The sequence below is a fragment of the Gouania willdenowi genome, chromosome 1 (genome assembly GCF_900634775.1).
Source record: "Gouania willdenowi chromosome 1, fGouWil2.1, whole genome shotgun sequence".
Classification (NCBI taxonomy): Eukaryota; Metazoa; Chordata; class Actinopteri; order Blenniiformes; family Gobiesocidae; genus Gouania; species Gouania willdenowi.
Genome location: NC_041044.1, coordinates 35,797,630 through 35,825,195, shown reverse-complemented (window position 1 = coordinate 35,825,195; position 27,566 = coordinate 35,797,630). Strand labels below are relative to the sequence as shown.

The 27,566-nt window shown below is 37.5% G+C and overlaps 1 protein-coding gene across 3 annotated transcripts; it reads left to right on the top strand.

The window, feature by feature from the left end:
- The first annotated feature begins 332 nt into the window (after window positions 1-332).
- On the top strand, window positions 333-26,152 carry cc2d1a (coiled-coil and C2 domain containing 1A). Of its 3 annotated transcripts, XM_028455126.1 has the most exons (28): window positions 333-466; window positions 667-738; window positions 2,022-2,163; window positions 2,663-2,769; window positions 2,978-3,205; window positions 3,298-3,634; window positions 6,539-6,648; window positions 6,742-6,814; window positions 6,886-6,987; window positions 8,376-8,503; window positions 9,426-9,498; window positions 9,593-9,729; window positions 11,273-11,360; window positions 11,474-11,550; window positions 11,690-11,785; window positions 12,919-13,041; window positions 13,361-13,419; window positions 13,528-13,644; window positions 15,516-15,589; window positions 15,672-15,730; window positions 15,825-15,976; window positions 16,706-16,796; window positions 18,064-18,219; window positions 20,437-20,565; window positions 20,650-20,776; window positions 22,285-22,361; window positions 22,447-22,494; window positions 23,619-26,151. In XM_028455126.1, the coding sequence occupies exons 2-28, from the start codon at window positions 682-684 to the stop codon at window positions 23,649-23,651; spliced, it is 3,000 nt and encodes a 999-aa protein (XP_028310927.1). In that variant the 5' UTR covers window positions 333-466; window positions 667-681; the 3' UTR covers window positions 23,652-26,151. The 3 variants fall into 3 exon arrangements, with proteins under 3 accessions (XP_028310927.1, XP_028310919.1, XP_028310909.1); XM_028455118.1 differs by having other exon boundaries at window positions 6,742-6,775; window positions 20,437-20,776; window positions 23,619-26,152; XM_028455108.1 differs by having other exon boundaries at window positions 20,437-20,776.
- The last annotated feature ends 1,414 nt before the right edge of the window (window positions 26,153-27,566 follow it).

Here is a 27,566-nt window from a genome sequence, read left to right as displayed (position 1 = left end):
TGATGATAATAATAATGAAATACAATTAATTAATTGTATTATAATCATATATATATATATTTCTTTTTTTGTGTAAAACCAGCTAAATTATACCCAATATACAGTGAGGAAAAGCCGATTTTCTCTTTTTTTAAAATAAAAAAAAACAAAAAAAGATTGTGCTAGTCCACAATCATTGCAAATCTTCCAAACTTGTTTTTGTTTCCCTTTTGTTGAAAATAAAAACCTTTATTGGTATTTTTCCATAAAGTCCCTGAACACGTCATTACGTTGCGGTTTTACGACAATAATCATTTTCGGCCGTAAAGTGTGGCGCTTGTTGCCATGGGAGACCAGATGTAGGAAGTAAAATCCCTTGTTTTGATAGCTCCACACTAAAGTGATCTGGTTCGCTCCGCAGATTTGTTTTCTTTGCCGTTGTTTCTGACAAGTATTCCCTCCAGTAGCGGTAACTCCTCAGTCAAAGGTAAAACATGTCCGAACAGTTATAAGAATTATTTATATTTTGTTTTTTTTAAAAAAAGCTTTGAGCTTACAGGAACATATCAGCTAACATTGGGAAGTTTTACATTCCTAATGGAAAGTTGACCACATTTAGCTTTATTTAACGTTTGTAATCTTTGTAATTAAACCTCTTGGTTTCATCTTTCCTCCACTGACTGACAGGTTTTTGCTTAAATCATGAGCCGCAGTCGGAACCCTCCTCCCCGTGGTCAGGGGGCAGCGCGAGCCAAACAGGTAACAGCCATGACGTCACTTTATTGACTCTCCTGTCTGTAAATTTGTGTGAGTTTGGGATAGATATTAGAAGTAATAGATCAGGGATCAGTGACCAATCTTTCTGAAACTGTGAGCCATTTCATAGGTACTGTATAGTTTGAAGGTGAGAAAAGCACTTCTTAAATAATACATTTTCACAGTTTCAATTTAATTGCAACTCTTTTTTCTAATTTATGCAATTGTTTAATTTCCATTAATTTTCATAGAAAATCCACCTTGCAATTGTCCACATATGTCATTATCTTATATTATATATAACGCACCACTGACCATACGTAAAAACATTTGTCACAATCTTTCAGTGAAAATAAACTTTTAAAGATGGTTAATTTAATACAAAATCTTTATCAGCAGTAAGTAACTTTGTGAAGCATGATCTACATCTCTCATATGTATATATCTTTGTGAGTTTGAATCCTGGAAAGTCAATCAGATTCTAGTAGACTAGAGCTCCTGAGGGCCCCTCACATGGTCCGTGCGGGGCTACCACCGTGTTGGTGACCCCTGTAATAGATGTAAGTAAGTAATGTTTATTTATATAGCATAATAAACATCACAGACAGAAAGTGCTTTACATATCCGCTCATTCATACTCACGCTACCATGCAAGGTGCTAGTCAACCACTGGGAGCAACTTGGGGTTCAGTGTCTTGCCCAAGGACACTTCAACACATAGACTGGGATCCAACCCCCAACCTCTCGATCAGACGATGACCCCTCTACCACCTAAGCCACTTACTAATATAGATAATATAGACAAGATGCTACTTCTACAGTAGGCATAAAATGAGTCCAAGAGGTACAGTTTTCTGCATTGCTTAGTTTCTAGATATTAATTAAAGAATACATGGGGCACCGATTTTAAAGTTCTGCATGCTAAAATATACAGCAACATTGAAACCATGTTTTTAAAAAAAAAAAGTGCTATTTTTTATAGTACTTTTGACCAGATTTACAGCAATACTTGTGAAATTTGTGATATTTTTTTCTCGTAAAAATATATCAATGTAATATCTAAATGTTAAGTGTAAATCTTAAATTTTAAATCTATATGTAAAATATAAATGTCACGGGTGAAACTGAATATTTAGCTAATATGCAAATTCACCGAAATGAGATTTTATGTTGGTACTTCTGAATGGTACTGATGACTGTCATAGTTGTTACAAAAATATTGGTATAAATTTTGAAAATGTATTTTTCGGACGAATTGGTTATTTTTGTCATATTGTCCATCTCAGATGGGGCTGCTCCTGGACCTAAACCCAGGCGAAGGGTTGGATGACGGGGGGAACGACGACGAGCTGGAAGCCGAGCTGCTGAATCTTGTCGGGGGGGGCGGAGGCGGAAAGAGACCACAGGGGAGGAAAGGTGAAGGCAAAGGTGAGATGAATAACATTCCCTCAGCCTTTGTCTTTAGTAAAATTACTTTGCATTGAATGACTTCAACATTTTACTCTTTTCGGACATGTAGACTCATGATTTTGTTTTCTAACAGTTTGGTGTCCAGTTCCTGTATTTATGCTCAATTTACTACACTTTTTTACTTGTTAATATATATATATATTTTTTTTTTTTTTGAAATTATTATTTTAATGTCTTTCAGTAACATTTAGAGATTTGTTCATGTCCTCCATAATGCAATCCCCATTCTTTACATGGAGAAAATGGCAATAGTTTTAATTCAAGCATAAATAAATCCTAATATTGTTGCTTTTAGGCATCATTTATTGTTATTTTAAAAAGTTTTGACGTGTTTTGTTAATTCTGAACAGCTACTAAGTCTGTTTAGAGCCCACTTGTTTTTGTTCTTTTGAAATTATCTTTAATTAAAGCAGGTAAGTCACATTGAGATTTAAAATGTGTCTGTTTTTTTGCTCAGCTCCAGTTGCCATGTCAGAAATTGAGCGAATGGCTGCTCTGTGTATGAAGGATCTAGATGATGAGGATATGGGTGATGAAGATTTGGATGATGACGAAGATTTCCTGGTAAAATATATGTATATATATATATATAGACGAATTGGAGTAGTTCATATGATATTCCAATTTGATTTTTTTCATGCATTAATTTAGTCCAAACAAATTCCTTTAAATTCCTATTCTTCGAATAAAAAAGGATTGATTTTGATGTTATTCCATAAGTGAAACTTGATATTTTAAATGACTTTGTTCCCATTCTTGCGTCCATGTGCAGGCAGAGCTAAACGAAGTGTTAGAAGATGATGTAGACCAGCCTCCTGCTCCCACACCTCCTGCCGTCACTCCCACTGCTCCAAAAGCCAATTCTACATCATGCTCCACTCCTCCCAGTGGGGTGGAGTCCAGCCTGATGGAGCGAATCGAAATGTATAAAACTGCCATCTCTAATGCGAAGGCTGCAGGCGAGACGAGCAAAGTCCGAAGATATGAGCGTGGGTTGAAGGTAATTAAAAAAACACCTATATTTAGTATCATACATAACCTGTCCTTTTAGTTCTGTTTTTAAATGACGTTCTCCTTTTTGATTCACTTTAGACGTTACAGACCATGTTAACCTCTGCCAAGAAAGGAAAGCCAATCAATGAAGAGGAGATGCCTCCACCTGTTGCGGTCGGAGGAAAGTCAAGTGTCTCAGTGGAACCTCCATCAGTGGAAGAACCAGGACAGGCTGAAGAGTCGAGAAGGCCAGAGCCTCCAGTGATGCAGACCCCTCCCATCAATCAAAAACCTCTACGAGAGGCTCCTCCAGGGCCTCAGATCAACAATAAACCACAGCACCTGAGTCCTCCTCCTTATCCAGGTGCTGCCATCACTCCTGACACTCCTGCCATCTCACCCCTCACCCCCGGCCCGCCCAACACGGAGCACTCAGGTAAAAACACACAAGTCACTATGTAAGACTGTGGGTTTTTATTTTAAGCAGGGGTCACCAACACGGTGCCTACGGGCCCCAGGTAGCCCGCATGGACCATGTGAGGGGCCCTCAGGAGCTCTAGTCACCAATGAGCTACATATGAAATTTGATTTATTTTCCAGGATTCAAACTCACACAGATAAATACAGATGTAATTGGTACTTAGTCGGGCTGGGCAGTATACCGGTTCATACCGAATACCGGTATATATTTTCGTTATGATATAAATTTTTAATATACTGCCGTACCGGTGAATTTGACATTCGGAACAACATTCGGAACGCTACACTGGGAAGGTAGCGCTCTGGTGTTAGTTGTGGTGTAAGTCATACGTGCAAATGAATAAAGACACAATTGAAAGCTCTGAAGCTGCATGTGAGCATGTGCCCGTGTGCGCATGCCTCTGCTACAGGAGAACAACACTCACGGAAACGGAGGCATGGTTAGCTTAGCATGTTGGCAGTTTGACCGTAATACACAAAAAAAAGAGCAAAGGATCGCAATTTATAATTCCTATAATGCGGAAATAAGTCCTGGTGGAGCTGCAAACAAATCTCTACCTTATTCACCATAAGTAACCACCACAACACTGAGTATGCAGCATTTAAAGCTAGAAATCAAGCTAAAGCTAAGCTAACGCGGCAAAGAGCCATTGGGCTGCTGTTGCAAACTTGTATTACTACTAGTGTGGATGTATTCTACAATATTCACTCATCATGACAGTAAAACAGACCATACTAAGTCAGTCTACTGCAGTAATTCCTCTCTCAATCAGTAGAAAACACCTGATTATGCATAAAAAAAAAAATACCGTCATATACTGTGAAACAGTTAGAATTTTGAAAAATACTGTAATATACATTTTTGGTCATACCGCCCAGCCCTAGTACTTAGTAGAGTTAAATACTGTTAATAAAGTTTTTGTAGTAAATTAACCATCTTTAAATGTTTATTTTCACTAAAACATTAGGACAGATATTTTTAAGTATTGCAGAGATTTGGTGTATGGTCAGTGGTATGTTATATATAATATGATGTATTTTGAAAAAGGGAAGGTGGATTTTGGTAAAATATGAATTCAATTTTACATGTTTCACGATTAGTTAAAAGTTTTTTTTTTTTAGTGGCTAGTAAAATAGAAACATCCATGAAATGTAATGAAAATTAAATAATTGCATAAATTAGAAGAAATAAAGTGTTTGATGTTAAAATCTCAACATTTCCTACCATAGTTAAGTTACTACTAGCCTTCCTCATAATCTTACACTCTAATTAAAGTGAAACCAAAATGTCTAGTATTTAAGAAGTGCTTTTCTAACTGGTAGCCCTTCGGCCTATATGGTACCTATGAAGTAGCCCACAGCTTCTTAAAGGTTGGTGACCCCTGATTTAAATACTTTTAAGATGTTTCCTAACTTAACCAATAGCAATGGTCCAGCGCTAATGAGGTCATACTGCTTTAAGTAAGCGAGTGTAAGTTTGGTGCCTGAAAAATTGTGAAGATTAGCTCTTTTTCTTTTTACTACACCTTCCAAATAAAATAAAAAAAGTTAAATCTCTGATATTTATATCAAAATCATCAAATAGCTGTGACAGTCGTAATTCTGAAATAGGTTCATTCAATAATTTGATTAGTGGTAAACAAATTTGATTAAACTTAGTTGTTTTCTCAGGCTGCTTCTTACACCGGATTTCCACTGGATGCCTCACTGCTCCGTAATCTGCTGTCCGTCAATCTCAACCGCTTCCATCTGTGATGGGTATCTGTTGCAGCAAGGATTCAGGAGATCCCACCAATTCATGTGTAATCACGCAAAATGTGGGAAGTGGTGGTGGCCTACTGGTTAAGAAAGCAGGTTTGTAATCGTAGGGTCACCAGTTTGAATCTCACCCAGGCCATCACTGTGGGATGTTGAGCAAATCCTTTAACGCCAATCCAACTGCTCTTACCCCAATGGGTAAAATGCAAAGATGAATTTCACTATGGTGATTAATAAAGTATACATTATTATCAACAGTGAGTTGTAGTCATTACAAAGAGAACCATAAAGCCATATAAACAGTTCAATGTGTCCTTCAAGAGGAGCAGAAGGAAATCCACTCAGTCCTGCTATGTACAGTAGATCTTCTGCCTTTGTGGAGATCATTGTGATTCAACCATGGATAAGGTCAATATTTATATGTGAAACACGATCCACTGCCGCCCTGTCCAGGGTGCAGGCCCGCCTAGTACCTGACGAAAGCTGGAGATAGGGATCTGCAGACCCCCATCACCCTGAAAAGGAGCAAGCGGGTCTGAAAATGGATGGAAATACGTTCCGCCTTGAACATGGTGTATTTTATTTTGGAAATAAACCGGATATTTGATTCTGTCTGTGCTCTAATTTCTGTCCCGCACGGACTTATCTTTGCTGAATTTATGCAGCACAGCTCCGGCAAAAATGGAAGAGCTGCGCATTTGTGCGGAGGGCTCCGGCATGACAGAGCAGTTATGCAGCTGTGACGGACCACATACGCATGCGGTGGAAATAAACTCATTGACTTTGATGGGAATGAATCAACTCTGTTGCTGTTACGCAGCAGTTACGCATCCAGTGGAAATTGGGGTTTAGAATTAATGAACCATGAAAGACTTGAAAAGTGAGTGAGAGGAGAAACATTTATCAATGTTCTTTTAAATTTCATGATCTCCCAAACTTTAAAACTTCACCTTAACTAAGCCTGTGCGATCATGGATCTGCAGGAATTGTTTGTTCTTTGCGAAACCAAAAATAACAAAGTGAGGCATAAGAGTTGTTGGGATGGTTTTGATGTTGTTCTCCATTAAATCTAACTTTCTGCTGTTAAATTGTCATCCTTTAGAGCTGAAGCAGGCAGTTCTGTCCAGACAGAGGGAGTACAAGTTAGCAGCCATTCAAGCAAAGCAGAACGGAGATATTGACCTGGCCAAAGAGCATTACCGCACAGCCAAAGTAATGTGACCATTATTTATCTGAGTGAATCTGTCCAGATGTGAGACTTTACAATTATTTGTGCTCTTATTTTCTCTTTCATGTCGTCGATAGAAGCTGGACTCGCTGCTTGAGGCTGTGGATCGAGGTGAACAGATCAACCTGAGCTCACTGCCTTCTCCTCCTGGTCAGGAGTGCTGAAAGACACATAACTGTTTTTTTCCTTTACTTAATAATAACATATATGTGTGTTTGCAGGAGATGTGGTGAGTGAACACAGGGCACCCACTCCTCAGACATCTACCAAACCCGTTGCCCCTATAGCGCCTACGTCAACCCCAGATCAGGTTCCTGTAGCTGGTAAGACTGCTGGTGCCCTCTTTTATTAAAAAAAACATTTAAATGTTAAGTAAAATCATTAGCATGATTGTGACCATTTCTCTAATGTCTTACTGTGCCAAAATCATAAACTAGAGGGTGTTCTTCTCTCACATTCCACCCCATCAGGCCTGTGGCTACAGATGGAGCTTTCCTTAATCCAGGGTTGTCAAACTCATTTTAGTTCAGGGGCCAAATACTAAGGAGTTTGATCTTTAAGTGGGCCACACATTTTGAGTGGGAAACGAGCAATTTCAAACATTAAAGCTGATATCCGGAGTTTCTGAGAAATCTATGTTTATGTATCATTCTTTTGAAATGCGAAAAAATACCTAACTGGTCTTTTACTATGGTCTACTGCATGTGGTCATTCATATACCTCAACGTACATAAGTCCCGCCTTCGTCTATAGACCCCTATACAAATTCTAAATCGCGCCACGATCGTAAGCCAATAGGTTTTGACTTCCTGTAGCAGAGACTGTCAATCAAAGTGAATGTGCGTGCGTAAACTGTGCACGGAAACAGGCTCTTACCTCAGAAATGTCCATCGCCAAAAGAATAAAGATGACCCATAAACATTTATCAATGTTACCCGTTGCAACCTTGTTATGTTACCCTATGCACGTGCACAAACGTAGAGACTTGGCTTCTGGTAGATTGGCAGAGGCAGGAGGAGTAAGTGGAGCTTTTTAGGGAGGGACATCGAGATGTTCGCATTTAAATTTTCTCTCTCTCTTTTCATCCTCCGGATAATTGCTTTAATGTCCCCAAGTTTGCACTTTACACAACGTATAAATGATTCATAAAGTTTGTAAGGCACCGACAATATCCAGGCATTAAGTGACGGATGTCAGTCAGTGCAGGATTTTCTCTTTTAAATTTCATTTATTTTGTGATAAATGTTATTAATTTGTGGAAATTATGTGAAATAATTTCAGTAAAATTAAGTTCTTTTAAAAATTTGGGATTTAAAATGACTGCAGTCATGTGCTAACAGCATGGGGTAAATTGCGATCCTCCAACTATTGTGGAGTTTCATTGAATGTTTGTATAGTCAGGCTGAGATATCTACAACTGAACTATTTAGTCATTTAGATAACAAATGTATATTTTGCCCTTTTAACTTTCTCCTGCTGGCCGAATTGGATGGACTAAAGGGCCAGGTTTGACCCCCGGGCCTTTAGTTTGACACGTGCCTTATTCAGTATGGCTGTTGTGTAAATGGATGTAAAGTTCTTAGGGTTGTCAAAAAAGTCACTCTCCTTGAATCCAAATCATTATCTGTATTAGTTAAGCACGTAAGTACCTGTTTAGTCTAATTCATTCATATGTTTGTGTGTGTGTTTTTTTAATTGTGGCTCTGTGAAGAGCTGCCGGCCCCCAGCAGTGTGGCAGAAGCCTTGCAGCAGAGAATGGACATCTATAAGTCAGCAGCAGAGGGGGCCAAAAGCAAAGGAGATGAGCGCAAGTCCCGCATGCACCAGCGCATTGTCAAGGTACACACAACCCTTAGTCAGGGTTGGATCAGTTATAGATATTATTGTGTAATTGACTATTAATTACAATTATGACATAATCATGATTGTAACTGAAAAAAGTGCCACTGTTTTAGTCATAATTGGAAATTATTTCAAATAATTGACTTTGTACTTGTAATCGTCATGGAAATTCTATTTTTTTAAAAACCTGTCAATTATAATTTAATGAAACGCAAACCTGGGGAACAATGTTACAGTTCTATGGCTTACACATATGTAGTTAACAATTATTAAAATATGTTTAATATCAAGTTTACCTGTCTGTTCTCTTGAATCATTTTACTATTTAAAATTAATTTAAATCTAGGTGCATAGTGACAGAAAAAAGACGCCCACACCAAAAATATTAATAGCAATATTTTCATTGATAAGGAAGCCTAACAAGGTAACCAAGAGATGAGAAACAAATTGGATGCTGTTTTTTAGTGTATTTTACAGCTGATATAAGACATGGGTCAAAACCGGCCCATTATCATAAGAGATGCTAACAGAAAGCTAACGTAAGAGATGTTTTATGGGGTTATTTATTTCAGAGTCAGTAATTGTGATTGATTGTAATTGCTCTTTAATAATTGAGAACATAATTGTCTTTCAGGGTAAAAATAATGATTTTGAAGACATAAATGTAATTGAAAACATTAATGTACTCCTTTGTATATTTTCCAATTTGAAAATTCCTCATCAGATAAGGAAATAAACATAATAATCTGTCTTTGATGGATTTTAAGTTCCTTTGGTAGGATTGGTGTTTGCAAATGCATTCCTTTCAACACTACCATTCTTTTGTTTTTAACTAATTTAATTTGTAAACTAAATATGTGTGTAATAGTATATATTTTAATGTGAAACCCTAACAGTTGTTTTATAATGTTTTAAACAGCAATACCAGGATTCCATCAAATCACTCAAAGCTGGTCGCAATGTCAACTTATCTGATCTACCTGTGCCCCCAGGTAACATTATGACAGTGATGTTATATACAGAATAATGTATGTTAGTGTCCTCTGAAATGTCGTAAAGTAAAACCGAGTGTGTCTTTCCTCCAAGGCTGCCCCCCACTTCAGGGTGCAGAGAGGACTCAGGAGCAGAACTTTGTGGGAGTTCTGGAAACAGCCATGAAAATAGCCAATCAGGACCCAGATGCAGAAGAAGAGGATGATGATGAAGAGAAATCAGCTGCCAAAGTGAGTTTGACGATTTAATGCAGACAAAAATACAACTTGGATCATATTTCACTTTTACACTATATTTCAGTTTCAGGTGCTTTTTTTTGTTGAGTTGAAATATTGGCTGTTATTCTGTTCTTGTTTGTCGAATTTGCATGGATTATTTAAAATTAATTTGGAAGAATTTCATGGGTTTTTATTAACAGAAGTTATTCTCTTTTATTTTAAAAATGCTGTTGGCAGTCATTTGTCTTCTATACCTGCTTATCCTGTAAAAGTCATGACTATATAAGGTGGTTACACAACGGACAGGATACCAATCTATCACATAGTCTAAAACAAATGTGGCAAAGAAAGGTTTGGGTGCCATATTTGGCCCATTGGGGCATCCAATCAGGCCCACAGAATGTTTTTTGCACAAACTGAAAATTAGATTTAAAGAATTAATCTTTACTGAAGGATTTGCACCGAAGTTTTTTGGAATTCTGGAGAACCATCAACTGTATGTTGATAATGACTAGGATTGATCAGTTTTCTAAACCTATGTGTAACAACATTCTTCTGAAACATAAAAACAATCACATTCACACACACACTCTTTCACTCTGACAGCCATTCAAAACACTTGAAAAAGCCTAATATGTTTTAAACTGTAAAAGGAAACCTACTTGCTCTACCTGTATTAAACCCATGCAGATTGAAAAGTCACTGCATTTTATGGGCTGTAGGTCAAAAACTTGAAGATAGAGAAAAGATGAAGATAACAGTTGAAAGATGACAGACAGCTGAATATTCTAAAAGAAGAATGGCTGAACAGCTGAAGTTCAAAGCTTAAGGGAAAACAAGTTGCGAAGGCTGAACTTCTTAATTGAAATTAATGGGAACATTTCTGAACAAAAAAACTGCAAAAAGTTACAAATCACAAAAGTACATGCACCCCTGTGACACGTTCTGATACGGTATCTTAATTGTAAAATTTGGTCAAACTCTTAGAGAGTTGAAATGTGCCAAAATCTGTGATGGAAGAAAATAGGATAACAATAGTATCTTTACTAATAACAACACCTTAGCGCCTTCACTCTCAGCTCTCATCAGGAATGATGGATATAATAATCAGAGTATGAAAGAATAAATCATTGTCAGACAGGATTTAACTGCTTGAAAAATGGAAAAACTGCACCTTTTTTGTCTTTTCATTTCAAACCATAAAACGGGAGAACTTCCGTTTTTGTTTGGGTTACAGGAAACCAAAAATGAAAAGACATATCAAAATAAAGGCCAAAATTTATCTATCTATCTATCTATCTTCCTTCCTTCCTTCCTTGGGCTTTTATTTTGACACTTTTACTTTTACTTCCTGGTCACGTGACATCCCTATTCATGTCCTAAACAATTACAGTCAAACAAAAAAAGGAAACAAACAGAAACAAATTTGGACTTTTATTTTGAAATCTTTTTTTTTGTTTTTGGTTTCCTGTAACCCAAACAAAAAACGTTTCTGACAACGATTTCTACTTTCATACCCTGACCCATAATCTAACAATGTGTTGATCTTCCGCAGCCTGCAGTACGTCCATCTGCCCAGAAAGCAAAGTCTCCCGCTCCCCCGGCCCCTGGTGGCCCCTCAGCGCAAAAACTGGGAGCCAAAGGTGTGCGTTTGTGTGTGTTAGCGTCTGCCTAATGTGTACAGAACCTTGTCTGCACAAACAGAATGTCTCATATGAAGTTAATGAGTGTTTCCTCTCATATGCATCCTTTATAGCCCAGCAGCAGCTAGATTTCCTGTTGCTAAGACGACAGGCATTTTTGCGTGCAGCACTACATTCTAAACAAAAGAAGGTACTTTTTTCTTAATCTTCTTTTTCTCACTTTGCACTAAGCATCCTTAAGGCTATCATTATCCTTTTTTGTCTGTCTCTCATCTTTATATGCTTACGCGTTCATGCATCAAACATTTTTTTGCGTTTTTTGTTTGCAGGACATGAGCGGCGCTGCGCAGCACCTCCGTCACGTCAAGGGACTGGACCCCATGATCGATGCCGCCAAGTCTGGCCTTCCTGTTGACATTACAAAGGTTACTAACTTACTTATCTTGACACACAGGTAATAGAATAGAAGAAATGATAAAGAATTGCAGATTTTGTTGAACATTCAGCAGCAGTGTGAGGTGTGTCTTATGCGTTACAACACCTCACACATAAATGAGTCAAAGCAAATCACTTCCCTCTTACTTTGTATGTGTATTTGTTCAGGCGTATATGCTTTCAGCATGCTTTCACAATTCATTTTTCCATATATGCAATTCATATTTCTATATTTCATCTTTTTCTGCTTGACTCAGGGCTTCAGTATGGTGTGTTTGTGTCCCTCTCAGTTTGTCTCATTGTTCATCACCAGAAAATAACACAATCGTACAATGAAGCCCTTAAAGTTCGTGTAAAGCAAATTCAGCCATTTTCTTCTAAACACATTAAATATGTCATAAATTCCTTAAAACATGTGAAAAGCCATTCAACCATTTATAATTTCATTGTGGAGCTAGGCTTCACAAACTATGTTTCAAATTTCTGTGTTCAGGATTTAATGGACGGGTCAAAAATCATACGAAACGGAGCCATCATTAGCATAAACCCGACCCTGCTGCTGAAGCACACCAAACTTCCGCGGCCTCCAGCTCAAACAAACCACATATTAGGACTCTGGGGAATAAAACGTGTATGCAGATCTGACTCTACCCAGGAGAAATGCACATATTCGGACTCGGGCGGAGCAGACCTTTCCGCTGACACATCGTTTGTCCTGATCTGAGCACTTTTGGAAAACCAATGAGAGAAGCAGTATGAACGCTGGAGCCGCTTTCACACTGCTCTCTCTGATAGAGAGAAGTGCTTGTTTTTCCATGATTCTGAGATCAAATTTTATATAATTAGCAATTTAATTTTTTTTTTTCATTTTTCAAATTTGGCTGGGTGGTCAATGACGCATGTTTCTGTGGTGTGACAAATTCATCACACAAATGTATTTCTACTTTACACGGACTTTAAAGTAAACAAACCGAGCAGTAATTTATCTAATTGTTTCATTTACATTTCTTGTTACAATACGTCATTGAGTTTTTCAAAGGTGGAATAAGTCATCAGAGCTTTTGGTGTAAATGGTTTGTTTTTTCATTGTACAGAAAGTCTTCTAATTTTTTTCTGGTATTAGATTCCCGGCGCTCCAGTCAGTGAGGACGACTACTCGCTGGCTCGATCTCGCAACTCTCCAGTCTCACCTCGCTCCAGTGAGAAGTACCATGGCCTCATGGAACTACTGAAAAAGCAGCACGAGGTGAATATACACACACACACACACACACACACTCACACACAGATACACACAACAACAACAAATCTTGAATTAATAGCGATAAATTGCACAGATAAAAACAACACAACAGAAAATGATTAGGTTCAGCCAAACGTTTTTTTGACACCTTTTATAACATTTTAGAGTCTGAAACCCTTGGACCTGATGATACTATACCATACCTTTAAATGTCACACGTCATAATTTCACTATCCCGGTTGTTTGAGGTGTGTGATAATGTGATTATGTGCCGCTGACGTGTGTTTGTTTGACCCTCTTTGTTTCGTATCTTGGCTTTCAGAAATGTCTGCGGCTCTCTCAGGAGTTCACACTCATGGGAAACGTGGCCGAGGCTTTGAAGTAAGGCATTGATTTTATTGCATATTTGTTGAAAAAATGTTAATGTTTAGCTGAATTTTCCAATTTATGTGAGTGCTGCATGTGAGCTCTATCTACATCCATCTACAGGTTTGATAAGCTATGTGAGGAATGTATGAAGAACATAGAGATTCTGAGAGATGCTTACGCCAAGGGCCACCCAGTGCCCAAGTGCCATACGGAAGAGAGGACCTTCAACTCTGTCAAGTCAGTATCAAAAAGGAAAACGTGGTGGATCTGTTAAAGCAGAACTAAGTAACTTTTGCTTAGTGCTCCCCCTAAAGGTCCCGTTTGGTTATGTCACTCTCGTAAACACTCGGCACCCCCGAGGCAGCAGCTCCTCCTCCCTCCCGGTTCATTGAGATGGGCAGCGATGCGGGAGGCATCCTAAACGTACTGGGTCAAAATTAAAGCAGTTCATCTTGAATAAGCCTACATTCTGAGTGAACTCATCCTTTAGTGTCTTCATTTGTACGGTAAAAACTGAGCTGTTTATGATAAGGAAAGTGATTATCCAGTGGTCTCCCCTGTCACCCTGCTGCACAGAGACACACACAGGTTCACGTTCCCTGGTAATGACGCCACTAGAGTGATGAAGTGATCAAAAAGCACCAGTGTTCAAAAAAAATAAAATAGCACCACTTTGTTCAAGCGACTTATCACGTGCGATTGAAGTGACTGCAGGTGAACGCGCTATTAGTTTGTATTGGGCTGCCGTAAAGCAGTACGTCTGCCACTGGGACGGAAGCAGGTAAGTTGCAAGTGCTGTTTTCTGGCCAGAGACTGCAGAGGGGAGTGGAAGACCCCCCAGTCACCCCATAAACACTTGTATTACCCTCACAGGGACTATGAAAAAGATTTATTAAGATGAAAAAGTTACTTAGTTTTGCTTTAAGTTGTTGTGTGAAGTTGCACTGTTTAAGGAGTAGACATGTCACATGCCATAAAATGTTGAACCTACGAAATACAATAAAGGCTAAGGTAAACAATATACCAAAGGTACATTAAAATTATAGTATGCACATATAATACATATAATTATGCACTAAGGTATGATTAAGTAGGGTTACAAAAGGGCAGAACATTTCTAGTAAATTTCCACGGGAACTGAGGCTCAGGAATTTTGGAAATGTTCAAAAATAGAAACTTTTCATGGGAATTTCATTATTGGAATTAGTTTTATTTCAGTCTTATAATCATTATATTTTTCAGGACTTGCAGAAAGGAATACGATCTTAAACGTCAAAAATGTGATTTCCAATATTTGCTCTTCAAGAACAGATTATGTTAGATTATAATTTTGAGCAATCAGTCATTTCACTGAACAAAACCATCAATGTTGAGTAAAATATTAAATGCCTGGGCCCTTATAAAATTAAATAATAACAGCAAAAAATGTCCTGTTCAACTGTTCAAACCCCTTTCAGCCAATGGCCTCTTTGTATTCTCATGCATACTTTCTTATAATCTCTTTATTTAATGCAAAACGATGCTAAAATATATTCTCCAAACTATATTTTACATCACTGTAAAGGGCCAACCTTAAATTTTGTCAGCTCTCTGTTGATTTCCATTAATTCCCCTCAATTCCCATGGGAGGTTACCAACCCTAGTTATGATTTAATAATGTGTAAATGAATTACATTTGTCATCTAATATAGCTGAACGTTGGAGAGAGCTGCTGAAACTAGCAAATGTTTAGGCCAGTTTTCTTTTTGTTTTCTTTAGAAAAGGGACGGTATATATTAATGAACATATGATGCAGATGTAAATATGTCAGATTTATTTTTATCAATGTGAATGCCCCTTTCGACAAAATGTTGTAAATATGCCCAAGTCAATGATTTATTTAAAAACATATCTAGTCATGTTAACCATCACTTTCCCCAAGTGTTGGGATGAGTCAGTGAGACTTCCAGTGACTCACGCTGGCTCTGTTCCAGTGGTTCCAAAGCTGGCAGTGAGCGGCCTGTGGCTGTGACTCATTGACAAGAAGTCACCGTTGTTTGTTTGTTGGCTGTGTGTCAGTGTTGTTTTTGGTTCGAGTTAGTCATCATGGCTGTTTTTCTGCTCTGTAGGATCAACGACAACCTCACCGACAACGAGCTGGTACTGTACATCATCCGAGGCGTCAACCTACCTGCTCCTCCAGGTCCTGAAAGCATAATTTACACAGAAATAACTCCACAGTGTCATCTGTCTTTGACCATGCAGACTGTTCTCTCTCCCTGCAGGTGTCACCCCTAATGATCTGGATGCAAGCGTGAAATTTGAGTTTCCCTTTCCAAGCACGGTACAAATCTGTCACTGATTGCAGATGTTTGACTCCCCTATTGTTATGTGTATCATTTGCCCTGTTTTATTCATTTGTGTGTGTGTATGTGTAGGAGGAAGCGCAGAGGGACAAAACCAGCACAGTGAAGAACACCAACAGTCCAGAGTTCAAAGAGCAGTTCAGACTCAACATCAACCGATCCCATCGAGGTTTCAAAAGACTTGTTCAGTCCAAAGGCATCAAGTTTGAAATCATCCATAAGGGGTAACATCATGCAACCTCTTAGTTTATGCTTCAAATATCCTTTTAGCTTCGTATTTTATTGGTTCATTTATTACGATCCCCATTAGCCACAGCGAAACCTGCTGCTATTTTTCCTGAGGTCCGTAGAAAAATACAATTACACAAAAATAAACTAAGTCCTGGACTTCAAAGTACATAACTGGCACAACAGCTCTCAACATTATTATCATTTAATGTACAAGTAATATAAAAATATAGCCTGGTATTTTTAACAGACACATTACAATCCCATTAAAAAAATAAGAATCAAATGATCTTTGGCATTATAAAAACATATTTAAATCACAATAAAAACATTATTAAATCACAAAGGTACAGATAATAATTAAATAAATAAATTTAAAAAAATTGGGATCTAAAATGGTTTTCCATCAGAACTATTTGCTTAGGAAGTAGATTCCATTCATACATTCCTCTGTAAGCAAATGTTCTTTTCATGTGATTTGTTGCTACTTTAGGTAAAATACATTTATTTACAGAAACGTGTCTGGTTGCATAAATAAGTAAGTCCAAGCTGAACATTTTATTTTGGTAGCGTTGGTAAGTTTTCGTGACAGTAACATTTCTGAAGAAACATAATAATGAATATAGAAGTCTATCCTGTACCAATAACCAGTTAATTTCCTTGATGCATACATTTAGTGCTGGTGTAATAGTCGTGTGCGTGTGTGTGTGTGTGTGTGTGCATAGAGGCCTGTTTAAGAATGACAAGGTGGTGGGCACTGCTCAGCTGAAGCTAGAAGCTCTAGAAAATCACTGTGAGATCAGAGAGATCATTGAGGTGAGTGTCCAACACCTGGAAAGCACACAGACATTAACACTACTCACATGTGGATACATACCCTGGGTTTTTCTCTGTCTATTGACTGTATCTCAGCATCCTTAGTCTGAATAGGAGGCGTCACAAAGCCAGATTATAACTCAATGATTTAACCCAGCGTTTTTCAACCTTGGGGTCCTGACCCCATGTGGGGTTGCCTAGGAATAAATGTCTCGTAATAATAAAATGAAAAAAAAAAAATGTTTAAATTAATATTTTAACATTTTTGATTTATAATTTTTTAAACACATTTTAAAATGTGAAATAAATTAATATATTTTAAATATTATTTAAAAATGTATTTTTTTATTTTTGCACAATTACAAAAACACAATATCACAGAAATAGAACTACAATACAGGAAGAGGCAGAAAGCTCAAAGAGCTTAGATTTAAAAAAAAAAAAAAAAATCAAATGAATACACCACACAAACTCAAACAACTGTATTCTATACTTTCACTTGTTCTTCATTACAAATCTAGTTAAAATAAAATGCAGTATAAACATATCTGAGCTGGCGCTTATTGTTACTTTGTGCAGAAATCTTTTCTACTCTGTATTTATAAGACAGTATAACAAACATGATCAAAAAACTAATTTTAGAGAACAAAAAGTCTCGGTCAGAAATGTGTGATGTAAAAATGGGGTCACGACAAGAAAAAGGTTGGTCACTAACCACTGATTTAACCTGACCTTTACAGTCTGCTTCACTGCACATTCACAAGAAAAAGTCGCATGACATGACGGCATACAACAAATCAGAGTTTCCAGTTTGCACAGAAAAAGTAGACAATAGTTATAAAGGTGTAATTATGCCTCTATATATTTAGCTTTCTCATGCATTTCAAACTGATCTCTGTTTATTTATTTAGCTATCTTATGTGGTTTTATTGAGTTTTTGTTTTAACCTCCATATGCTTTGAGTTTTAATATTAAGGTTGATTGATGGATTATTTAGTTCAGTGGCTCCCAAACTTTCTTTGTTACATCCCCTTTGAAGGATGAACACTTTTCACGGGTCATTCTGCACTGATACTGGGTGATTATTTATTAACTAACCTGACGCAGAAAACCCAAATTAGCCCTGAAAGTATCCTGCTAAGCGAAATCCCACTGACATTAGACTCCCACCACTGCTATTACTTTATGACCTTTCAGGTTTTTACACTTACTTCAGAGACCTCCATATGATGTGAGTTCTAAGTCCACTTTTGTGTGCGTTTTGTAGGTGATGGATGGTCGTAGAGCTACAGGCGGGAAGTTGGAGGTGAGGGCGAAGATGAGAAAGCCGCTGTCAGGGGTCGACCTGCAGCCGGTGACTGAAAAGTGGGTCGTCCTCGAGCCGGTGTCCTTGCTTTCACCTCCAGACAAACCAAGGGAGCGGGTGAGCAGAAATATCAGTTAACCTTTGATGCATATGAGATTATCAGTCCGTATGCAGTCACAATTAGGGTGACCATATTTTGACTTTCCAAAAAGAGGACACTTGGGCCGACCTCTTCATACTCAAAGTACTCCACGTGTTCTTGAATCTACCATGCAACGACAAAATACAATTTACCAATATTGATCCAATACGATATCGGCGTGAATCATACATACTTTTATTTAGAGATGCACCGAAATGAAGATTTGTGGCCGAAGCCGAATAAAATATAAACACTTGGCCGAATACCGGAGTCACGGCCGTTGTTCACACATATCAGCTGTTAGCACTCCGTGCTAATGCTACACCAGCCTATGCAGCGAGACCCGACATTGCTTGTGAACTGAGGAGGAAACGATGGGGATGTTTACGGATTTGTGGTTCGCAGCACTAACAACGTAGTCAGTTGAGGAATTGGCTGGCTTCCAACTTTTACGCGGTGACGGACAACGGAGAGCGGAAATGAGTCTGGCTGTGTTTGTGTGCGGAAAGGAGGAGCTGCTGCTGCTGCTCTGGTTCTGCAGCAACGCGCACTCACTTTTCCGACTCAAAATCACTGCAAGTTTGCAAGTTGTTTGATTGCGTCACACGCTACTATTCAGCCTTGCTTTTAACTCACTCCACCGAAGGCCAAATGTTGCTTTTTTTTTTTTGCAATATTCGGCCGAATATATTCGGTTACCGAATATTCGGTGCATCCCTACTATTATTATTGTTATTTTATTATTTTAAAAAAAAAAAAAAAAAAAAACTTATTACTTATTTTGTAGTGAGGAATGTTAGAAAAGGATTGATCAAGTGATGTTACTGAAACAGAGAACAATAGTCAGCAACAGTAGGTATGAGAAAAACTGACCCATTTATTATTAACGAATTAATGACATAGATTTTAACCTTCAACATAATATCTACAGTATTCTACACTTGAATAAAATAAATAAAAAATTAATTGCAAAAAAAAAAATTTTAATCTGATATCCAATATTCGTTTTCATGCTGATATTGGACGATATCGGATCGGGACACCCCTAATAGTAGATAAGTTGTTATTGTCAATAAGGTCTAAAAATCAATTTTTTTCTTTATAACAAATACTTAAAAAATAAAAATAATGACTGAAGTCAATCACCTTTATTATGCATTATAACAATCTTTTCTTGAAACATCTCCTAGAAATAAAAAAGTTGAAAAAACTCAAGGCTTACAGAACATAATTAAATCATTAAATATACACTTCAATAAATAACTGTGAAAGTTAGCATCACATGCTTCCATGTTGTCTGTTGTCTCTGAGCTTTATTCTGTCTGTCTGTGGAAACGGGGAGGTGATGAGGTGTAGGCTGTATTGATTGAATTGATATAATTTCTCCGATGGAGCAAATATTAGCGAAGTTACGGTCATTTAAATTAACGTGTTCCCCTAGATGCTACTCGGGTCCCCGGAAACCTGGACATTTTAATGAGTGAAAAGAGTGTAAAACCGGACATAAAGTCACCCTAATCACAATTATCAAAAATGCTGTTTACTGTAGGCGTCTGTAAAACCTCTGTGAGATATGACTGTAAATGAAAACACTGTTTTGATAAATTGTTTATTATATGTATCTTTAGAAGACCATTTGGAGACAACAATTTACTTTGAAACATGCTATTGTACTATTGACATTGAAAAGTCCCATGCAGCATAAAATGACCCCCTGGTGATGATAAAGTTCAAACCCAGAACCCTGTTGCTCATTGACGATGTTTCTGACCTTTCAGCAACATCCAAACGCCTACATTGTTTTTCTTTTTCTTTGTGTTTAAAACGTAAACTGTCTGTTCCAGCATTAATCAACCTTTCAATCAGGATGTTTTTTGCTTACCTCTGAGGAATCAGCTGTTATTTTTGCTCATTAGTGAATTATTTAATACCATGTGCATGTACGTAACTGATCTAATTATAGTGAGAAAATTGGTTATGGTATAATAGTTTACAAACACTTAGAGCTTGGATCGGTTGTTCCTCTTCAGACTTATTTTTACTTTACTTAGTAGCTGATCGTGTTCAAGTCATTTTTAAATAATGTTTTAATTTGCCTATGATGTGATTAACATCACAAAATGTACCTTATTTCATAATGTAAAAAAAACTGAACTGATTTTTACCGGGTTTTTTTGGGTTATTTTGACCAGGCGCCATCTCCAAGATCCAAACCCAGACACGAAGCCCCTGGCCGCAGCCATGGCAACCACTCCCCGCCCCGTTACAAGCTCCACAGCTTCTGCCTCCTGAACTATGACAAGGAGCGGCTGGAGAGGAAGGTACCTGTGTGTGTGTGTGTGCGTGTGCGTTCACTGTTTAACTCTTCAGAGTTCAGACGTATGTCTCACTGTAACGTTTGTCAGCTTGCAGAGTACAGGAAGAGTCGCAGGGATCCACCATCAGATCTCATCCATCAGCACAAAGAGGTGACACACAGACTGCACTGGCAGAAAGCACATCTGGAACGGGCCTCTCCCTCTCTACTGACAGGTAGCTCACACACACACACACACACACACACACAAACCCGTTCCATCTTTAAAAAACACTTCATTCTCAACAATCTCAATGAAATAATAATAAGTTAACCATTATATTGTCATTATTTTCATTTGAAAAAAATTTCATTTCAAAATTTTTTTTTTTTTTGTTTGATATATGCATACATGTGGCACATTAGGATTTCAGTAAATTATAGTAAGATCTCAAAAATGAATTTCAGATATAATGCATTTGGTTTAAGGGGAAATGGGATTACCTTAAGTGACAAATGACAGCTCAACTGAAAGACATTTTTTGTAACTTTTATACTAGTAGGAATGAGAGGCGATAAAGAAGCTGCATAAGCAATAAAAAGCACTTTAAACACATGCTTGATGAGGTTAAAGGCATCCAATGGTTCCCATGGTAATGTAGAGTTCCCCGTCTTGGGGTGTCTTCCTTGTTCCTGGTATTTTTTATGAATTACGTCCAAGAACCTGGATAACGCGTCGCTAAGCGCTGAAACATCGGATTGAAATACTTTTTCACCATAGACCTTCTATGGGAGCGGAAATACAAAGAGTAATCCTGACATGACAACAACATAATGCTCAAACACTGATTGGCTGAAATCTACAAAATGGTGACGCCCACATATAAGGACATCCTGTGTGTTTAAAGCTGAAGAAGGTTTATATAAATGACCACAAAGACATTTCTGCCACTAAGGCTGTGTTCAAAATGGCATACCAATGTACTACTCACACTAAGTCTGACATCAAAATGAGTATGACACATCAAAGCGATCAGCAGACGCCTCTGAGGAAGACTGACAGTTGGCAGCCGAAACATGTCAGGAGATCAAAGTAAATTTCCTGAAAAAGTAGTCTGAAAAAAATGAAAATTCAAAGCTGATATCTGGAGTTTCTGAGAAACGTCTCTATGTCCCGCCCTCAACAGCTCCACTTCCTCCCACTGCCTCTGCAATCTACCAGAAGCCACGCCTCTACTTTTCTGCACGCCCATCGTGGAACATAATAAAGTCGCATCGGTCGATCACCTGTTTGCTGTTGTGACGCGCGGCCTTGTTTCCGTGCATAGTTCCACATTCACTTTGATTGACAGTCTCAAAAACAGGAAGTCGAAGCCTATTGGCTGGGCGATCACAGCGCTCGTTTCCATTTGTATAGGGGTCTATTGGACGAAGGAGGGACTTATTTACATTAATGTATATGAATGACCACCGGCAGTAGACCATAGTAAAAGACTAGTTTGGTATTTTTATGAATTTCAAAAGAATCATACATAAACATAGATTTCTCTGAAACTCCGGGTATCAACTTTAACATTTTTTTTTTTTTTTAAAAGAAGACAAAAAGAACTTGCTGGAATTAAACCTTCTACTATTTGAATGACAAATGGAGTCAGAGTTTTCTTAATTGACCGTGGCTAAAATGAAGCTTTATGTAAATTGCTGACCTGTGATTAACCTGCATTTGTGTTTGCCACGTGTTCAGAGTATGAAACCGTTCTGCGCCGCTTTATCCAGGGACTTTCAGAGTCTGTGAAGAAACATTCAAGCCAAGGCAACAGGGTGAGTGGAAAATCTCAGCTCAGGATTCTTGGTTTCTGTTTGTGTCCCCTCATAAAATAACCAACGTTTCTCTGTCTTCATGCAGGACGCTGCCAAGGATGCGCTAGGCAGGATGAAGATGGTGGAAAGCGAGGTAGGGCTTGCTACAGGGTTGGCTTCAATACGTCCATATTCAATTACAACTCAATTAAAATTACGTTGAACAGCATTTTTTCCAATTACAATTAAAATAACAATTATTATTATCTCCCTCAAAGTCAATTACAATTACGTTCTCAATTACTAAAGTTCAATTAAAATGAATCGTAATTACTGATCCTTTAATAAATAATCCCATAAAACGTAACCTGCCTCTTGTGTTAGCTTTGTTAGCATCTCTAATAATGTTTTTTGTTGTTGTTGTTTTTTTCTGTTTTGATGATTAGCTATGGAGTATTTGTGAATATGTAGATTGTTTGTTTAATGAGATATGGGTAAATAATTGTATTATTAATTGTACCTAAAAAAAGTCAAATCGGTAGTGATTAATGGGGTAGGATGAAATAAGTCGACACTTCTTCCTACTCCTTTTTTGGCACATGTAAGTTGATTGTAAGTGTTGGTGGATCACATCAAAGCTCTATTTCTGCTGTTGTAATTCATCATTGTTTTTAAACTGTTGTTCTTTTAGCATTTTACATGTTCGAAATAAAGACATCAATCAATCAATAATGGGTCGGGTTTGACCCATGCCTTAGATCAGCTGTAAAATGCACTAAAAAAAATATTATCTACCATCCAATTTGTTCTTCACCATTTGGTTACTTTGTTCGGTTTCCTAATTAATGAGAAATGTAGGTTTTAATGTTTTTGGTGTGGGCGTCTGAGCCTTTTTTATGTCAATATACTCCGAGGTTTTTTTTTTTTTAAATGGTAAAATGATCTGTGAACTGACAGGCAATGGGAAAACTTGATATGAAACATATTTCAATAATTGTTAACTACGTATGTTTAAGTTACAGAACTAACATGATTTAATTAAATTGTAAACGACATTTTCATAGAATTTTCATGCCAATTACAAATACAAAGTCAATTATCTGATATCAATTACAATTGCAACAGCAACATGTTTTTCAATTACAGTTACAGGTATAATTATGTCACATTTGTAATTAATTACCAATTATGTAATTAGAATTGACCTTGGCTTGCTTTAAATGGGAGATGTCTATTCTATGTTTGAATTCAGCTCACATTAGTTTTTTTGTGTTTCAGCTGGAGTCGCTACGACGAAAACGTACAGGATGAGCTGAGACTGAAGGTTCTGGGATAGGCCTGGAGCACTGTTAACACTCCTTCTTTCTTTGCACACTGGTGTACACAACACTACATTTGTGTACAGTTGTCAAACGTCAGTGCGACTGTGCTGCTCGTGATCGAATCAGATTCACAAACTGTGAGTCACTCCTATTACTGGGTTTTCTCCTGCCTCCTAAAATAGGGGATGGGGCTTAGATTTGGGAAGAGGTGAAATAAATGTTTACTTATTTGCACTCAAACATGAGAAACACTACAGAAAACTGACTCCAAAGAAACGTGATTATTCATCATTTGTTTTTCATAATCTAAGGTGAGACTTTCACCTTCCACATTAGCTCTGACTGTTTTGTTGTCCGCGTGTGTGTGTGTGTGTGTGTGTGTGTGTGTGTGTGTGTGTGTGTGTGTGTGAATGTGCACTGAAATGTTTAGAAAAATGAACCGAGGTGTTTTAACCCCTTTTCTCCATATTTTGTGTGTGTAATGGGCTTAATCTAATCTGTCTGCTCCAGTGTTCCCAGATTACAGTAATCTGCTCCCTTTGCCGTGCAGTGATATGGAAATAAAAAAGAGAAGCTTCGGGGTACAGCTGCCTACATCCCATAATGAGGGATTAGTGTTTATGTCACCAAGGAGACGAGTGGATCAGACGCTGAGTCGCCTGTAGGGGTTGGGAAGAGGAGGTGTGAACATGAATGTGGCCGAGCCTCAGATTTGCTGGGATTTTTTCATCCTATTTCTCAGCTGTTTTTCTTTCTGCTCGCAGTTTCCCTTTCTACCTTTTTAATCCAGAAGTCCGAACTCGTGCTGTTAGGAAATCCCCATTATGAGACCTTTAATTTCTTCCATCCTAATAATCCTGCTGGAATGTATCTGACTAATTTATATAGACCTCCCTGTGTGTGTGTAATGTACACACACGTTTGACTTTTTGGTGTTGATGATGGGCTGCTTATAGTTTTTTGATCAGAGGCACATGAGATAATCATCCATTTGCAATAATCCCACCCTTTTTTTTTTTTTTTTTTTTTGCTTAGCTCCATTAACAAATAATCCCAGGTTAAATATGGCTTTTTATCCTCTGTTTATGTAACACTCTCTCCCCTGACTTTTGAGTGTCTTGATAAGAAGTCAACACGAATTTTATGTTGCAGTTATGGACGTGTAGCAAATACACTTAAGTTCTCCCTCAAAAATCATCTGAAGTGGCTGCAGTTGCACTAGTATTTATTTATCACTCTGCTACACTTCACATTTTGTCCGAGGGATTCCCACGTCTTCTTGCTTTTCTTACAGCACCACAGATGTACTTGAAGAAGCTCTACGCCATATATTTATTAAAGGCAAATGACCTCTCTTAAATCTGTAAACTGCCAGTGCATTATATGGTGTATGAGCTCAGTCTGCTGCCCAAAAAGATACACATAGCTGTAATTTAATTACTTAATCTGCTTTAAGTCATATATTTTATATTTAGAAAAGTAACCTACTCACATTTAGCATTTTGGATTTACATCAAACTACCTGATTGTAAAGAATATTCACAGGAAACAAATGTTAAAATGTTAATCGCTCAGTTCAGCACAAACTGCCACAAACCATCGTCTGCAGGCTTCATTTCTTAATAGCCTATGTTTTACACCAATCCAGCATACAGTAGAAGCCAAAATGTGTAATTATTTATGCATGAGGTGACATCACCTTCTTTTAATTGTAGCATCGTCCCACGATTCCTTGTGCTCATACCTGGCTGCATCCCGTTCCCATGGTAACAGCAAGGTGCAATCACTTTTTTGTACATAAATAAAATAGAGGTCCATATAATCACTAAGTAGTTACTAAATATATGCAAATGTTCACATACGTTATTTTAAAGTTCATCTAAAATAAACAAAGCTACAATAACAGTGTTTAGGTTCACAAAGTCAGAATTAATCCGTGTCGCTGGGAGTTTTTTTTTTTTTTTTCGCAGCAGTTCATGATGATTAAACTAACAGCAGATGCTTTATTTTATTTTTTACGTTTGTATGATCATTACTGTGTAAGGCATTTTCGAGAATATTTTAGTTTGATTTTTGGGAGGAAAGCAACTGACACACACACTGCCCTCTACATCTCCTTGGCTGTCCTGTTGTCATGGAAACAAGCAAATCACCTCTAAAGTGTCTTCCATGTGTTTAGTGCATGTGTGTGTGTGTGAATAGTTCGGACTTGGACAGACCCAATTAGTACTATTTCTACTGGTGGCTCACACTCCTTTACATTTAAAACACACACACATCTTTTCCCAACATTTTTCATGAGTTTTAATCACCTGTTTGTTTACCGTGTTATTTCTGCTCATTCATTTGAAAGGAATGTTGTATTGTCGCTGTAATCAATGTTTTTTTTTTTTTTTTTTTTTAATGAACGTTAAGTCATTAAAGGGCAATCAGTACAAATATAATATACACAGAAGAATATCATCCCGCTCTATTTTTGAAACTAAGCCATGAGGATTGGTGCTGCTCAGAATGGTAAAGGATGAGTGGCCTGATATTTAAAGCTGTTTAATCTCATGTATGAGGTTGGTTTTGTCATGAATTAAATGATGAACTGGCAGCAACGTCTCCTGTCGTATTTATGTTTTTATTTTTATTTTGAATTATTTTAGAGTTAAACCTGTTGGTTGAGGTAATTTCTCATCATCCAAAGATGTATTTGTGTAACAGCAATATTGTACTAAGATTTGACTGAATCATGTCAAAGATTTAGAATTAAAACAAAGCAAACTATAAAGTTCTGTGATTAACGGAAGAGACAATCCCAGATTTGTTCTGTCAAAGCCACCTGGTTTAACTCAGGGATGTCAAACTCATTTTAGTTCAGGGGCCAAATACAGAGCAGTTTGATCTCAAGAGGGCCACAGATTTGATGCGGAAAAACAAATAATTTCAACGTTATTGTGCCCTAGTTTGCACTTCTATGTATACATAAAATACAAAATATGTAAGAAACAGGCAATATCCAGCAATAGGTGATATACATAAGTCACAACAGAATCTTTATTTTAAATTTCCTAGATTTTGTGACAAATTTCTATTTAACTAAGGGAAATAATGTGCCACAATTTGAGGAAAATTGAAGGATTTTGTAAGAATTTTGAGGGGTTTGTTTTTCTCAACAGTTTAACATCATTAAAAATGACTGTAATTATGCAATATTAGCACCAAGAGTGTTGAGTTTCATTTACACAATGATTAATGTTTTTTCTGTCATTTTTACTTTCTCCTGCAGGCCGGATTGGATGCTCCAAACGGCTGGATTTGGCCTTCGGGCCTTGAGTTTGACACTAGGTTTTACTGTTCACACAAACATGTTATGTATCATATTAAGCAAGTCTCAACGACTGACTTTGTATCTCTAAAATCAGGAACATCCTGCAGTGACACTAAACAATAATCTGCATATTTGTTACATCTAGACTAGATTATAGTAACTTATTACTCTCAGGATGTTCCAGTAACTTATTGAAAGTTCTGAACTATGGCTTGATTATTAACAGGTATAAGAGATCATACTTGGCTTCCAGTAAAATCTAGAATAGAATATAAAATCCTCCAGTTAGCATGTAAAGAAGGCTCTTTAGGACCAAGCTCTAGTACATAGGTGTCAAACTTAGGGGCCAAATCCGGCCCGCAGGGAAAAGTAAAAATGACTGAGAAAACATGAATCATTGCATAAATCAGCAATTCTCAACTGGTGGGTCGGGACCCAAAAGTGGGCCACGAACCCTGTACTGGGTGGGTCGCGGACAGCTGGTCAAAAATAAATAAATACTCTCTCATGTTGGGCTTGTCTTTTATTTTGAAAGACACTTTTCTTTTGATTGGCATGCTGTGAAATGCATGTTTCACAGCAAAACAT

Excerpts from the sequence above, each read along its gene's own strand:
- cc2d1a (XM_028455108.1), top strand. The coding sequence starts at position 682 with ATGAGCCGCAGTCGGAACCCTCCTCCCCGTGGTCAGGGGGCAGCGCGA. Across the intron at positions 2,164-2,662 it reads GAGGAAAGGTGAAGGCAAAG|CTCCAGTTGCCATGTCAGAA; the intron begins GTGAGATGAATA and ends TTTTTTGCTCAG. Across the intron at positions 6,649-6,741 it reads AGCATTACCGCACAGCCAAA|AAGCTGGACTCGCTGCTTGA; the intron begins GTAATGTGACCA and ends TGTCGTCGATAG.